We start from the raw sequence: 16,404 nt of genomic DNA on the forward strand, positions 1-16,404 counted from the left end.
ATTCAAACAGTTTCATGATTAACTACTACCTACCGTTTAAAAGTTTAAACTTGGAAAGCGTATTTTACAGTTTGGACCAGATATTTAAAGATGATAAAACAACATTTTAATCCTCACCGTCTATAGTTTGGTGTTAAACTTCCCTTTTTTTAGGTCAGTAAAAATAATCTAAATTACTTCTATTTGCTAAGTTCCAGAAAACATAGCGAGGAAATATTTGAAATTTTTCTTGCTATGGGATATTAAAATATATCATTAATAATAGTAATAAATGTGTAACAGTGAATTAAAACTGTATCCTTTGGTTTGTGTCATTTTTGTCTCCAAAGCTGAAACATTACTTTAATTTTATTGTGGGAAAAGTGTAAAAACCCAGTTTAATCAACAGTTTCTATTAAATCTAATGAACCCCATAAAACAAGCAGATCGACCAAACCAAAGATCAAAACCAACATTTTTTATTTGGAATATCAGCAGAGATCTCTGGACAGTCACACCGTCAGCTTTGGTGAAGCAAAAAATACCAAAAACAACGTGAATCACAAATAATTTATTGGTAGAAAGAAACGTTCATCTGCTCCAGACTGACTTATAAACAAGAGAAGCTGATGTGTGTTTACACTTCAGCTTCTTTAAACCAGATCAGTGAATCCAGCACTGATTGGAGAAGACGTGATACTGAAATGGGAATGATGTTGCACCAAACTCCAGCTGGAAAACCAGCAGGACTCGGTGACTAGTGAGAGCAAAACGAAGCAAATGCATCTCAATACAGCAGAATGTGTTGAAAATGTGAAATACTGGCCATTTAATTCAATCTTTGTTTATTTATGATGATGCAATGAGTCCAATATTTCCACCAAGAGGGAGAAAGTCGTCAAGTTGGAGTCTTTTATTATTTAAATAAACGTTTGATGTTCTTTTCATTACTGTATTAGCTACTCAATAAAAACTCAATTAAAATTTCATTAAAATGAGCAAAATGGAAGATCGTTGTCAAAGGTCCAGAGCTTCTAAATTGCTTGGATTGTTTTCTTATATCAGAAGTAAAATTTGTTTTTGGGAAAAAGTTGGTGAATGTTTTTGGTTCTAATTACTCAAAAATTAAGATTAATTTAAAAGAAAAAAAAAAACAATAAATGCAAATCTATTTTTTGTATATGATATATTTTTAAGATGTTATGTAGCTGTAAAAATTTAGAACAAGGATTCATCAACCATTTAAGCAGATTTGCTCCATTTGGACCGCCAAAAGTCCTTCAGAGGATCGCAAATGGTCCCCGAGCCGCACTTTGGACACCCCTGTGACAATGGATTACATCTAATGGAACTTAGAATGTAATTTATAGTAATTAAAAACCAGAAATGTAAGCCTGTTTCAATATATTCTCATGTCCTGTATAGTTTCTCTATGTGGTTCTGATCAGGCCCGTTTGATCCAAACAAGTATCACACTCTTACTAAGGCCATTAATGTAGGTATCATTAATTTGGCAGTGTGGGCAAATACTACATCCTACTGGCAGATGAAATCAGCATCTCCAGTTATTCCTGTTGCTTCTTCAAGAACATCGCTTTTTCTTCCACTAAACTTTCCATTAATGTTTGGGAAGTTCATCAATAATCTTGTGTAGCCTGAAGGTGATCTGTTGTGCTTCCTTGAACAGGATAGAATCTGTCTATGTGTGATACAAAACATGTTCATTAAGTTTTCTGTACAAACTCATTAAGATAATAACATTTTAATCTGCTCAGTTTTGTCCATTTCACAATGAGCCGTTTTAGGGCGTCTTGTCACTTTAAAGCTAAATAAGCTGCTTCTGGCCACGTTCCCAACTCAACATTTACAGCTATGGCTGTAGACAAATGTGCAATTGTACAACTGTGCGTCTTTGAAAAGCAGAAGTGGCACCTCCTGCACAACCAATGAGAATGCAGCAAGTGCTTTCCGGAAAATAAGTCAATAAGAAAACCTTTGTCTTTTACAGACAGTGGTAAAGCCAGCTGACCAGACATGCTGGAGCTCGGCTTGGGTTGCTAGGTAACCAAAGAACAATTACATGTTTTTTTTAAGTGTTTGTGTTTTTTTTAGAAGCAATTGAGACCCAAAAAGAAGCTTAAAAATATGCAAAATGTGAATTTTGCATTCGTGACAGTGACATAAGTCAGCATTAAACAATGTTTTTGTGCTAAAATTTTGAATTTAGTTCTCAAATGTTATTTTAGAGATAAAGTTTTGTGTTTTTATGGAGATTTTTGAATTTATTGAGATGCATTTTTATGCATTTAAACGGATGATGTGTTCAGGTTATTTTAAATTTACACCAACCAGGTCTAGGAACAACTTGATGGATGGATGGATGGATGGATGGATGGATGGATGGATGGATGGATGGATGGATGGATGGATGGATGGATGGATGGATGGATGGATGGATGGATGGATGGATGGATGGATGGATGGATGGATGGATGGATGGATGGATGGAATCAGAAGAGTGTATTTCTGAAGGTTTTTCACTTTCAGCAGGAATTCAAAGTTCCTGATCCAAACAGAACAGAAGTTTATTCCTCTTGAACATATTTAATCAGATCTGCTTCACAGCTTTTGGTAGAAATAGAATAAATAGAGTTAAATGTGTCTCCTCAGCAGCTACTGTAGTAGATTCAATAGTTTATTTCCTGAATAGCGTTGCTGTTCACCACACAGAGGAGAACAGAAATAAATATCATGATCTGCTTCAGGCCTAGCTGTGCTGCTAACTACAACATGCTGCTGTACAAACATAAGCATGTAACACTTTCATTAAACATTTCCTTCTAGTTGCAGTCAGAGACGTTTAGGAACCAATTCAGAAACAGTTTGTTGGATTCTCAACTTGATTCCTATCTGGACTCCGAAGCGATAAAGTCTCTTTCAGTGAATTTCTTCTGCTCCAGTTGAGGCAGAAAGGCTTGTTTTTTTTAGTTTCCATTAATGACACGTGAAGAACATATGAGCTGGAGGAGAGTTTCTGTACAGGAGAAGAGTCTTTAAATGGCGCAGTGTTCAGAGTCCGTATGCATTAAGGCAGATAGATGTGTAAACAAACCTGCCGGGCAGCAGGCTGCGTCTCTCTCTCAGATATGGACGCACAGAAACGGCCAGACCGAGTCCCAGCGCTAGTCCTGCTAGCCGGCGCCGAGGTCGTCCTCCCCTCGCTTATTTTTCCTTCAACGCATTGTTCAGAGTTTGTGAAGAAAAGCCAGCAGAATCTGAGCGAGAGGCTCCTGACGGGTCCTTAGGTGTTTCCATGGCCTGGAGCCGGCCTACGGGCTGTACGGCGGCGGTTTCTCGTCGGGGTGTTCGTGAGGCGGGGAGTAGCGAGGAGGGATCATGGTGGGCCAGAGGTGGCTGGCTCCAGACTGGGAGTCATCAGAGAGGCCTGAGGAGTCCGGGAACGGGAAGGGACCCTGCGTGCAAACAGAAAAACACTAGTCACCATTTACTCAGTTATATCTACTTAAGTAACTTTAAAAAAAATGAACTTCTAGGAGTAGTTTTACTTTTACTTGAGTAATTTTATTATGAAGTATTGCTACTCCTACTTGAGTAAAATTTCTGGATTTTCTACCCATCAAATGAAAAACTCAAAAAAATTTCAAACCAAATTCAATATCTAAAATATTCTTCAGAGTTTTTCTAGATATTGGTGGCAGTTGGCAGGAAATATTTCCTGTAGCAGTCTGTGTTTCAGCCTCTAATTAAAGACACCTCCATATAAAGGATTAATACGTACACATACAAAACAAACAAACTGCAGGAGTGAAACCAGTGGACCAGAAACTCAGCTTGGGTTGTTAGGTGACGGCTTATGAGGTGAGGATCAGTCCCTCCTGTTTTGTGACGTTGCATTACAATCACGAAAGTTCTTGAAATGTCTCGGTTTCCACACAGCAAAAAACATACATTTATTGAACAAAAAGAAAAGGCTGGATGTTTTTAAAAGCAGTTAAGACCCACATGGAAGCACAAAAACGTAAAAATCTGCATAAAATGTCGCCTTTCTAAGAAAACAACACATTCACCAGGGAGCCATGATGTTGAAACATTTTCATTATAAATGAAAAATAATGGCCGCTGGAAATAATCTATAGCAAGCTTCAGATATATTTGCATGAACTATATCAGTCTTGATGTAGCAACTGATGTGAATCTATGATGCTGTCCGCCATGTTTTCAGGGTACCTGCAGGTCGTAGGCGGTGTAAGGCGGCAGGCAGGGGGCAGTGTTGTGGTACAGGTTCAGGGAAGTGGTGGGAGGAGGAGGAGCAGGAGGGACAGGAGCAGCGATGGCCTCCGGTTCAGATGTCGTCTCTGAAGCAGGAGCAGGCATCTGACACAAAAAACAACACAAACTGGGCTTTATTTACTGCCATCGCCTTCATTATACTAACACTGCCAGAAACAAGAAGAATAATAAAAAATCCAGCTCTTAAAATCCAGACAAATTACTATTATTACTGGCACTTCTAACAGTTTCTGTACAGGAAAATTACACTGAATATTTTTATTAATTCATAACAAGAGATTATTCCACTTAAGTAAGACAGATATGTTGATATCAGTAAGTGAGAAAATCACAGGATCACAGCTACTTGCCTAAACCTGCCCATTATCTACAATCACAGCATTGATAATTCATTTAAAACATCTGGAAGAGACAAAGAAAGACACTTTTATCACGCAGAGAGCAGGAAACTAAGAAATATAAAAAATCTGCAGCAAAAAGTGGCATAAGCCTTTATAATTATTAGATGCTAGTTATAAAGTTGTTTTTGAGACATGTCAGAAAAAAACATTTCCTGTATTACAATTACAAATTTATAAAATCTGCTAAGTGCTTCCCAACGTAAATGGAAGGTAAAGAAAAGTACATCTGATGATCACATATCTGTATGGCAAATAATAAAAAGTAACTATCTGACCATGATTTGGTGGATAATGACGCAAAATGTAATGACGCAGAGTCATGTCAACACAGAGTTTTGACATGACTCTGCGTCATTATATTTTTAATCATGGAAATAAGACAAATGTGAAAATGTAAGGAGTAGAAAGCACAGATATTTCTCTTAAAATGTAGGGAATCAAAGTAAAAAGTCGTCAGAAAGATAAATACTTGAGTAAAGATCAGATATCAGAAAAATCTATGCAAGTTCTTTTCCTTTTCGACCTTTTATCTTTGCCTACCATGTCCTTGAAGCCTCCCAGCACAGCTGCAGTGATGATGCCCAGAAAAAGCGCCACGATGTTCAGGATGGTCGCAGACCACAGCAGGTAGTAAAGGTGCACAACGTCCTGGCAGCTTTTCACATCTGTGTATTCATGGTAGCCTCCCATCACTTCAGCTCGGCTGGGCCGGTGAGTGGGACAGAGAGGAGACAGCCTACCGTCAGGTCACAAAGGTCACTGAGAGGGTCAGTGATCGGTTACTCTTCGGTTATCAGCAGGAAACTGTTATCAGGTTCTGATTTATGGTTGCAATCGTGGAAAAGAGTTTCACTGAGGCTTTGAAAAGTCGAGCAAAACTGAAATGGATGGATAAATGTAACGTCAGCCACAACAGAACATGCAGAGATGAACTGAACAACACTTTTCTATGATGGTGTTTATTGTTAATAACGACTACATCTACATGGAAAGAAGAATGCTGAACTGATCTACAACGGGCAGGATCGGTCTGGAAAAGGGACCTACTTCCAAATCATGGATGACTTCCTAAACTTTTTCAAAACATCTTTATTCTGAAGTCCCATAAGAGGTTCTCTGAAACAAAAGTAAAAAAAGAAAAGAAACATTCTTGTTCTGATACAATCAAAGCTGCAATGCAAACAAATCTCCCGCTGAAAATTAGAGATGCACCGATTTGACTTGACTGGCTGATTTTGACTGGCATTTCATTTGGACAGATTCAAGTTCAGGTTCTTTTTAAGCACTTAAACATATAAGAAAGAATAAATAAAGACATAATGGAGGAGTTTGGACAGAGGTAGTAGTTTTGAATCCAACAGAAAATGAAGGAAGATCAAGAAGATCCCATTTTTGTGAGCGAATTTCTAACCTTTCCTGACTTTCTTCAAACTCAGAAATTTGTGAGCGTTCTTGATGTCTGACAACCACTGAGGCGATCTTTAAATCCAACATCAGGCCACTTAATTGGTGCATCTCTACTGAAAATCGAAACAATAAAAGTCGCACTTCTAACCACGTAGCCACAGTTTTGTCTTCGTTCATTTCAACCAAAGTTTCACTCACCTCCCACAGTTGTAGAGGTCACAGCAATAACAGGTGTTGCTCTTCACATGCAGCTTACACGACGACCGAGACGTGTGGCACGGCACCTGAGGGTCACAAGCTGTTTTCAGCACCTTCACTCTGCATCGCTATGGGATGCGGCAGCCTCACCCAATTTAATGAGCACTTAGTGCATGAAAAGGGAGTGAGATATAATAATAAAGGTGTCTTACGTCCAGCTCAGATGCAGAATCACTGGAGAGATACCCACAGCGCCCTGCATGCAGAGGCCTGAGGTCCTGCATGCAAATCACATCGCGTTGGACTTTTTCAAACAATAAATTAGAATAAAAAGACAAAAAAATTACTTTAATAAATATCAAATATCAATGACAACAAAGCTAACCGCAGTAGGATAAAGAAACCTCAGCTACTGTTGGGTCATTTATTTCACATTACGTTTCAGCAATAAGTAATTTAAGCTCTCGGAAGCCGACTATGTTATTCTAATGGGAATATTATTAAGAAACAGAAATAAAACATGGAGAAGCAGCATTCAGTTTTTATGCTCCTCTAAACTGGAACAAACTTCCAGTAAACTGCAAAACATCCGAAACACAGAATTCCTGAAAATGAAGGAACTCTGTCTAAAGCTGCCATTGGGACACTGATCAATATATTTGATATATTTAATGATGGGATTTGACTAAAACCAATGTTTACTGGTGTTTCCTAATTTGCTACCACACAATGTTTTTAGAGTGTAACAACACACTGCCTTGTTGCAGAAACAGGCTATACAAATAAACTTGACTTGATAAATCAGATTATAAACAACAGACAGGCGTCTTCTGGTTTGTTTGTCTCTGGCGTTCTGGGAAAAATATCTTTAGACCTGCATGTTCAGCCTTGTTTGGTTTTTTAAAGAGTGAAAAATGATCAGGCTCAGAGCCGGACTTCTATTTTTATTTACTCAACTCTAAAACTACAAGTGTTGTAGAAACAAACACTTATGGTTTTTATGTCTATTTGTGACACCAAAATAATAAAAAAGTATGCATGACTGGAGTTTGTTCATCTAATTATAGACAAACTACAACTAGGATGGTAGTTATCAAACTTGTATTAAAATTAGGTTGATGGCAACAAGGCCTTCAAACTCCAAAGGACTAAAGATGAACCAACAAAATACCCATAAAACCTGCTAAATGTTTTTCCAGTAAATATAAGGAACATTTCATTGAGATAGAGTCACTAAAGGTTTTTTTATTATTTATTTTGAAGGATATAAATCATTTTCTGCAGGCCTATTCTGTTAAAACGTGCTGCTTTGTCATCCTTAGTGATGCTCTTGTCTCGTATTGGCTTACAAGAATTATTATTAATGTGAATAAAATGTTATAATTTAGGGCTAAACCTCATATCGACCTCTTTTGATGTGCTCCAGTTCTGAATTTGTGTGTATTGGTATCACCGCTTTGATATTCACGTGTCTGCTGTGTTCGGACAGTGTGTGTTACCTTTGCTCTGGTCATATTTAAGAATAAATTACAAACCTAGGAATAAAATTAAATGCCAGATCAACGGCATTTAATTTTGATGCCGTTGATCTGAAAATAACCAGAAATAATTTCTGGTTATTTTATTGGCTAAAATAACCAGAAAGTAGGTGGAGCCATCAGCTTCACTCTCAGTTTCAAGCATCCTGCAACCTGAGGTGAGTAAACAGAGTGAGATTATGTAATATTATTACTGTGATGTTTTAAGTTACATCTACATTGATTCAGTAACAGTGACCAAACAAACGGTGTTTCCTATCATGTTTAATTATTTTTCTGTGCCACATAAATGAAAATAAAACACCAAAAAGTGCGATTAGTGACATATGCAAGTGTTTTCAAGGACTTCAGAGTAGAATTGCTATGGTAGCGCTTTAAACATGTCTGACTGGCAGGATTTCATTAGACCCTTTCTAGTACAAATGTGATAAGGTTTAAAATCTAAAGATGAATGCGATGACCGTCAGTGAATGGTTTTAAGGTTTATCTTTTATAACAAGTTCCCTGTAAAGTTGAGTGTAAACTTACAAGAATCATCCATTTTACTGGCAAATAAAGATCCATTAATGGAGACGCTCCTTTTCACTCAGCCGTGTCATTATTTCAGCACAATTGCATCAAAAGTGCATTAGAGGTTACTTTGCATCATGACGGCTAATTTAACCCACAGCTAAATATTTTTTACTGCGGACAGAACTTACCAAGCCTTTGTAAGACTAACTCTAGTAGCTTTAGCTAACATGTTGTTTGTTTTGAACTAACATATAAAATTATTGGTTATACTTACAATGTGCCTCGCTGCAAAGACTCCATCAACAATAGCGCAGCAAAAGGCGGCAACTGCTCCGAAACTGATGAAGACAATAGATGCAACTAACTGTGGAAGGAAACAGAGACGCATCAGCTTCAGGATAACTAAATGTATTACATTTGTTTTATCAGCGCTTGAGCACTTAGTAGTTTTTAAATAAGACTCCAGAGCCAAAGAGAATCGTCCCAAGAGGCGCCACTGATTAGAGATAAACTATGTATTGCCAATATCTTGTCACTGAACTTTTGATTTGATCTTTTTGCAAGTTTAACACATTTATTAATAGAAATAACACATTTTTAGGTTTAGGCATTGAATTTTTGGGTAATTATTCCCTCTAGTTTTGAAAGCTGTGCACCTGGAAAGATTTCTGCTCTTAATGTTTTACTTTATGATGTGTAACTATGGAAACAAGGTAATGCTTTTTGTGTTTCGTTACAATTAAAAACAGCTGATCAGCGTCTCAAATGCTCAAATAATATTAAATCCCAGAGGAGTTGAAAAGGAAGCTTCATGGATGCAAAGTGTTCTAGTTACTAGTGTAAGTGTTGCATAAATGCATCTACATGTTAATGTAATATTTAGCCAGTTGGACAGAGTCTCTTGGACCCAGAGGGCTAAAGGTCACACAGTGTAGGAGTACAGATGAAAACATCACAACGGATATCGCCATCACAAGATATTCTAATCCAATCACTGATTGATGCAAATCATTGTGCATTGAGCATTGAGTTACACTCACTCCTGTTTACATAAGTTCTGCATTGAAAGAGGAAAGAAACCCAAATGCACCACTTACTGAGGACAATGGGAGAAACACAATCAAACAAAATTAATGGATCTCAGTGGCACTTTAGAAATTAGATTGGATCTTTTTTGTCCTGCCAGCTTCCTGGCACTCTGTTCTGCATGTTTCAGATGTTTTCCCGATGCAACACGCGACAGGCGGAGGAGTAAATTATGTCAGCAGCTTGTCATCGACTCCAAGCAACGGCAACCAGGTTGACTGAAGCACATCAATAAATAGAAAATAAATAAATATGCTAAAGTTTCCTCAAATAATTTATTATTTATGTGTGTCTACAGAAACCATGTCCTGGATTTTCAATGGATGAATGGAACCGAAGGAAGCAGAAGGAAAACTTTTTATTATTAATATTTTTGGTTTTTATAAAGCATAAACCTTTAGAAAACAAGGAGAATGTCATGCAGTGAACTTTTTGAAAATTGTACCAAATGTTATTGGTCCAGTTTACAGAACAGATATCTCAATACACTTCAAATAAAGCTAAACTAATTTACAAGTAACTTTTCAGAAAGACACAAGAGCAGAAACAAGACGTTTTAAATAAATAATTCCTTAATATTGATGAAAAACTGCCAGTCCCACAAGATACTTATATTTATACCAAGATAAAATAATATTTTTTTCATTAATATTAAGATATTATCAACTTGCTGAAAACTTTCTTTTATGTCAAGAATAATAAGATATTTGCAATAGAAACTTGGTAAGTTTTTAGAATTTTGTTTTCACAGTAATACTGTAAACTATCAAAATAAACCTCCCCTTGCAGCAGTGGACAAAAGAAACAGGCCTTTTTGCCATTATTATAATCAAAAAAGCAGCACATAGTCAATATATAAAAGTAACATAAGAACAGCAGACATAAAAAATGTTCCAGCTACATGTTTAAAGGAAATGCACCTTCAATTGTGTCAGTGATGTTTTAGTAAAAACAACTGTTTCTTGAGATGGGATTTGTGATCAAGTTTAAAGCTTTTTTTGCTTCTGCAATAAATGTAATACTTTTTATAAATCTTTAGCAGGGATGTAAAACATATGGCTGCTGAAGCGGTAGAGATAAAGCTACAAACCATTAAAATAATGACGATTATACCAGCAATCCACAAATTGCACTCAAGTAAAAGTAGCACAACTTCAACATAATTTTACTCAAGTAAAAGTAAAAAATGTAAAGTTATTTCCAAATTCTGGTATTTTAAAGACTAAACAAGCTTTTGGTTTGGATTTTGAACTTTTTCTCCTGCTAGAGGTTTGAAACGATCAACTTGAAATTTCCCCATGTACATCATTTAGCTAAGAAAAAGAAATTACTTTATATAGATTGCAAATACTGAACACATTACTCAAATGAAAGTAAAATGATCAGTGTCCTAAAAGTAAACTGAAGTAAATACCTCTGCAACAGTCAAGTTCAGTCATCTGGCCAGATGGTGCAAACCTCCAAACTGAATACGTATCTATTTCTCATGTTTAGGAAAAGATGTAAACAGTCTAGACGTGCCACCTGTCATCACTTTTTATGTAACCCGCAATAACATTTCACAGCAGTGGAATGCAATGTGCTGCGGCTCAGTTTGCTGTATCACTGGACCGGACCTGCTGCTGCGTTATAGGCAACGGCTGCCACAGCATAAAGCCGTCCATCAGCTCTGACGGGCCGAACCTGGCACCTCCCACCTGTTCTGCTCATCTGCAGTTTCCTCCCACCCTCATTTTGGCTGCAGACATCTGTCCTCCTCCATTTACAGCCCGTTTCTATTTCTGGCTGCGTTCACCCTCAACTCACCCCTCAGAGTCCAGTTTATTTGCAACAGTACGCAACGCAAATCTCCTCAGCCCAGTTTGGCCTCACAGGCTCAACTGGAATGGATGAAAAGGACCAATAAACACAAAACACAGTGGAAATACAGGATGTAAATCCTCTTACCATCTGCCTCTTGTTCTCTATCAAATGAGCACCGATGATTCCCAGAAAAGAGCCGAAGCCGAGCTAGAAAGAAACAAAATATTCTGTTACAGATCGTTCATAAGGTGCTGAATTAGAGCCATATTAGATAGAAAAAACCACAAAAAACAGGTGCTAATTTCTGCCAAAAAAGGCTGAAATTTTGAGATTAATCTCAGAAATTTCAAATGTTTTTTGGGGGGTTTCTTTTTAGAAAATCTGTCACTTTTCAAACAAAAAATTTAAAATAAATGTTCCTAAAACATTCTGACATTAATTTAAAAATTTCTGTTTTCTCTGGAAAATTCTTGACTTTTCAAACCAAAAAAAATAAATAAATCTGAGATTAATCTCAAAATTTCTGAGTTTTTCTTAGCAAATGTCTGACTTTTCAGAATTTTTCGTGGAAAATTTACACTTTCGGCTGTGACAGTTATTAAACTATCATACAAAAATAATCCTCAGTCAGAGGCTTCTTCAGATTGGTTGTGAAACTGACTGCTACTGGATATCCTTCCTGCCCAAACCATCACCAACCCGGATGATGCAAGTTACAACAACACTTTTAATTTTAATAGGTAAAGTATTTTTTTAACTGAATTAACTTCATATTGCAACACAGCAACAGTCTTCAGTCAGAGGCCTCTTCTGATTGGAGTTCCTTCTTGATCACAGCATCACAATCCACAACAAACCGTTAAAGATGCTTAGATAATATAAATTATGACAATCTTCAATATAATTTCCCTTTGAGATACATGAAGTGTTACTCGTATTGAATATCAATCAAATTTGACTTCATAGTTTCAAAATTAATGTTACTAAAACAGTTTGATTCAGATGATCGAAACGTTAAATTCACAGAACTCGATCTGAGTCTTTTAAATGCCGGAAACAAATTTACCGACTGGAAGACTCAGACTTCATCCAGCATCTAATGATTGCAATACTGAATAATGAATGCAAAACACTCCCTTTGGGGAGCTGTGTTAATGAAGTTTGGACTCCAGGAGTTGAAAGGATTTGCTGGAAACAGCTTAGTCTCGTTTGCCATGTTGTTTCTGATGCTTACAGCGAGGTATTTGAACTCACAATAACTCCTGGGTAGTAGCCTCCCACAGTGATGTTTTGTGTCCGGGTGGTCGCCGCCAGGCCAAAAACGAGGATGAGAACAGACACAATGAGCAGCATCACCGTCACTGTTATGGATTTCCTCTTTCTTCTCTTAAAGGATCCTATAGATGCAACAACAAAACCAAATATTACCAACGAATCGCCATGCATTTGTCACATGCTGATCAAAAGGTTCAAAAGGTTAGTCTTTGTCTTACAATCCTTGCAGAAAATCACAAAATGTTTCTTTCCCTGCATTTGAAGGTCTGTTCTTTGCATTTTCAGATGTCGCACTAAAAAGAGCTGTGTGAGATTTTCCAAGATTTGGGTTTATGTTTTATCCATCTGAACCAACCAGTTTTTTCCTCAAAGCCTTGCATGTTTTGATTCCAGACCTTTTTCTAATAATAAATGAGTCATTCTCCTCTGGAGTGTTCCCACAGACTGTGGTAATCAAAACCACTTCAGAAAAAGAAGAACCTGGACTTATCAATTTTCAATAATGTGCCACTTCTGCCTAAAATACTAATTATACTTCCTTCTAAAGGTTAGGATAGATCTATGGGTATAGAAAACATATTTTGTACATTTTTTGCACAAAATCATTCTTAGATAATGAGATTTTAGTCTGATCATTTCTGCCTATTTGAGCTCCTTTCAGAATGAGCTCAACGTTTTCAATCGCACATAAAAATAACTGCAAACAGATGCTCAATTACACAACCATACATTTTTGAAAAGCAGAAGTGGAGGCCCCTGCACAAGTAGCACGAAAGCAGCAAGTGGATTTTGGATGGTAAGTCAACAGCAAGCGCTTGTCTTTTCCATCACCCATTGTGCTGTGATAAAACCAGCTGACCAAATGTGCTGGAGTACCTCTTGGGTTGCTAAGTGATGGGCGGAACTCTGCTGGGGTTGCTAATTTGTGACGTTACATTCTGGTGCAAAACGTGAATGTGGCGTTATATGTTCCCTTTAAAAAAACAGATTTCTAACCCAGAGCAGCTGCTCTGATGGCTTTTGTCAATCAAACTGCTCTTGTGAATGTTTTTAATGACCTCCAGCTGAACACTGATGGTAGTAAAATTTAAATATTAGTTCTACTCGATCTGAAGACAGCGTTCGACACAGTATATCATGACATTTTATTCTCCCAATTTAAAAAAATTGGTACTTGGTGACTGTCTGATGGAACCTTTTGGCGTCCAATAAATCTAAGCTGAATAACATTATTTATTCCTCAAGGTTCCAACCTAAGTCTTCTCCTTTTCAACATTTCCAAGCATTCAAATTATATGCAATGATAAGAAAGAATATCCAAATTATGTCGATGACACACAGTTGTACATTTGTGTTTTATCAGTAGATTACAGTTAAGTGCAAATGGACGGAATGCATTGAACAGATTAATAGTTGGATGTGTCCATTTATTCCCAGATAAATATAATAAAACTGAATTTTTCAGTTAGCTTAGAATACCAGGAATTTAATGCTAGTCGTGGATCCTGCTCTGAATTTCAACAAGTACAAAACATGGTGACAAATACAACGTATTACCACCTAAACATACTGCCAGAATTAGTCGCCTGATGTCTCAACAGGATTCTGGAAAATTAGTTGATGCCTTTGTTTTTAGCATTCTCAATTATTGCAATGCTGTTTTTACTGTGAGACTATAAAAAAAATCAATGAGACAACTGCCTACTTTAAAACTTTGTTTTTTAGTTTTTTTAATCTGTTTAATTTAAAAAGGCTTCATGTGTTTTAACTTGATGTATGTTATTGACCACTATTTTTAAGCACTTATAAGTGCTGCCTAAATGAGGTTGTTTATCCATCCATCCATCCATCCATCCATCCATCCATCCATCCATCCATCCATCCATCCATCCATCCATCCATCCATCCATCCATCCATCCAACTTTTTCTACACATTCATCCCTTTTTCCATCTAGCGATCCATCTGCCTCATCATTCATTTATCTGTCCATCCATCCATTGGGTGTTTTTTTTTTTTTACCAACTTCTTTATTTACAACATGATCACAGCATAAATATCTACCAACAATATTTATATCTGCATTTTAAAAGTGGTCAATAAACTATTTTTAGAGAATATGGGATCTTGAACAAAATCAAGAATCCTGTTAAACTTTCTTAACTTTTGTATTGCTTAGTTATCAAATGGTAAAATATAAGAAAGCAAAGAACAAGAACCTAAAGGCAGACAACAACTTAAAATTGAAAACATTGCTTTGACATATTAATGTCTGATGTCTTGTTTTACTGGTTGGACAAGGGTCAACTCCATGCTAAAACTTTAATTTAAAAAAAAATTATATATATACCTCAAGGCTGATATCTAGAGATCGATAGGAAAACATGCTTTGGTTTAGTAAACAAAGGGATTCAGTGTCACCAGTGACAACTGAAGGACACATGAGTTTACAGAGCTGGGGTTACATTTCAATAACAATTCAACTGTAATGCAACTATACTTTCTTTAGTCTGCACTATTGCTGTTTACAGTATTATCAGTACATGTTCTGTATCAAAATACTCAGATGTGGCTGTTTTGTATGAATATATTAGACTCAGTCAATTTACGAAATACAAACATTTTAGTATTTTTATGTAGCCGAAGAAGCATTGCTTGTTTGAGTGTACTTAGAATAAAGTTGCAAGGCATCCTGGTGAAATCCGTGCAGCATCAGCAGCCCTGAGGATGCTGTGGCTGCTCGGCGCCGCCGCACCTGCAGTGACGCGCTGCGGCCCGGCCATGAAGGAAAATACCCGCCTGCTGCTGCAGCGACTGTTTTACACTATTTTTCACAGGCATTCATGTTTACTGAGCTGTTACTGCAACCAAAACTGTTGTTTTCAAAGTGGTGACAAGGGGCTCAGGGGATGCACTGCACTGCTACTGAACAGTAAGAAGCTGGTGCAGACACAGCAGTGACCTTGCGCACACCTACCCATGCTTGTCTCAGAGAGCGTCAGTCCGCTGGACTGGAGGCTGTGAGAACGGGGCGGCATCTTGGTTCGGCGATGACTTCTTCTAATAAAATATGAAGAACAACAATCACTACCCGACGACGGATAGAAATCTGAACGACAACGGGTCACGATCGTGATCCAACGCCGAGCTTGCGTTCACTTGCTGTGGCATTCTCTGACAGACAGGACCGCTCTCCGTCTGCCCCCGAGCCCGTCCCCTTCACGTTCCCGCGGCTGCTGCGGTGTCTCTCGGTGTCCCTCCTCTCGATGTGTCGGTGTCGGACGGCAGGTCGGTGGCGCTGCGGCTGGCTGTGTGTGCGCATGTCACACAAATACTAAAAACAACGTACAGCACTCTACAGCCTTCACTTACACTCTTCACGCCAACATTACCGTACGTACGTAAGTGCGTGCGTACGTGCCTTACCGTTACGATGCCTCGATATCCGTTAAATTCGGCTTCCGACGTCATCCGCCATTTTTTCCAGAGCTTTATATTGGGGAATTACACAATCTTAGTTTAGACTTAGAGGGTGAAACGATTCCCCTCAAATAAAAAAATAAAATGCGGAAATTCTTGTGCATTTTTATACCAAACAGTTTTTAAGTTTTAACTTGAAAACGGCGATTTGTGACGGACTAGTTTTCAACCTTTTTAAGAGTAAGAGTTTAGCTTTAAAAATGACGTCGACACTCCGGTAAAACCGCCGTGATTATCCTGTTTTTATGCAGCTCTCTGGGTTTGTTCAGTCAAAATGTTAGGAAAAAGTTTAATAAGTTAAAGGGCGACTCTATTGCCGTGTAGCGCCACCACCTGTCACGAAGACAGTGGTGCACTGAGGGACGAACTGCCGTAAAGGAAAATAAATGTCGGATCAAGGGATTATTATTCTCA

At 37.7% G+C, this 16,404-nt stretch overlaps 1 protein-coding gene across 3 annotated transcripts; it reads right to left on the bottom strand.

The window, feature by feature from the left end:
* Nucleotides 1-442: 442 nt before the first annotated feature.
* Nucleotides 443-16,005, bottom strand: LOC129360465 (transmembrane protein 255A-like). Of its 3 annotated transcripts, XM_055030709.1 has the most exons (12): nucleotides 15,937-16,005; nucleotides 15,670-15,818; nucleotides 15,488-15,570; nucleotides 12,491-12,633; nucleotides 11,381-11,443; nucleotides 8,622-8,711; nucleotides 6,509-6,574; nucleotides 6,297-6,382; nucleotides 5,739-5,807; nucleotides 5,232-5,394; nucleotides 4,228-4,374; nucleotides 443-3,452 (listed from the first exon to the last, which is right to left on the bottom strand). In XM_055030709.1, exons 1-12 carry the CDS (start codon nucleotides 15,979-15,981, stop codon nucleotides 3,309-3,311), a joined length of 1,248 nt encoding a protein of 415 aa, XP_054886684.1. In that variant the 5' UTR covers nucleotides 15,982-16,005; the 3' UTR covers nucleotides 443-3,308. The 3 variants fall into 3 exon arrangements, with proteins under 3 accessions (XP_054886684.1, XP_054886685.1, XP_054886686.1); XM_055030710.1 differs by lacking the exon at nucleotides 5,739-5,807; XM_055030711.1 differs by lacking the exon at nucleotides 15,937-16,005 and having other exon boundaries at nucleotides 15,674-15,896.
* Nucleotides 16,006-16,404: the final 399 nt, after the last annotated feature.

This window comes from Poeciliopsis prolifica, unplaced genomic scaffold (assembly GCF_027474105.1).
Source record: "Poeciliopsis prolifica strain line A6 unplaced genomic scaffold, Auburn_PproV2 SCAFFOLD006, whole genome shotgun sequence".
NCBI lineage: Eukaryota > Metazoa > Chordata > Actinopteri > Cyprinodontiformes > Poeciliidae > Poeciliopsis > Poeciliopsis prolifica.

What these genes read in the sequence shown, in the direction of transcription:
- LOC129360465 (XM_055030709.1), bottom strand. Translation starts at nt 15,981, where the DNA reads ATGACGTCGGAAGCCGAATTTAACGGATATCGAGGCATCGTAACG. An exon ending in GTCAGAGAATGCCACAGCAA is followed by an intron (nt 15,571 to 15,669) that starts GTGAACGCAAGC and finishes ATATTTTATTAG; the next exon opens with AAGAAGTCATCGCCGAACCA. An exon ending in ACACCGCCTACGACCTGCAG is followed by an intron (nt 3,453 to 4,227) that starts GTACCCTGAAAA and finishes GTTTGCACGCAG; the next exon opens with GGTCCCTTCCCGTTCCCGGA.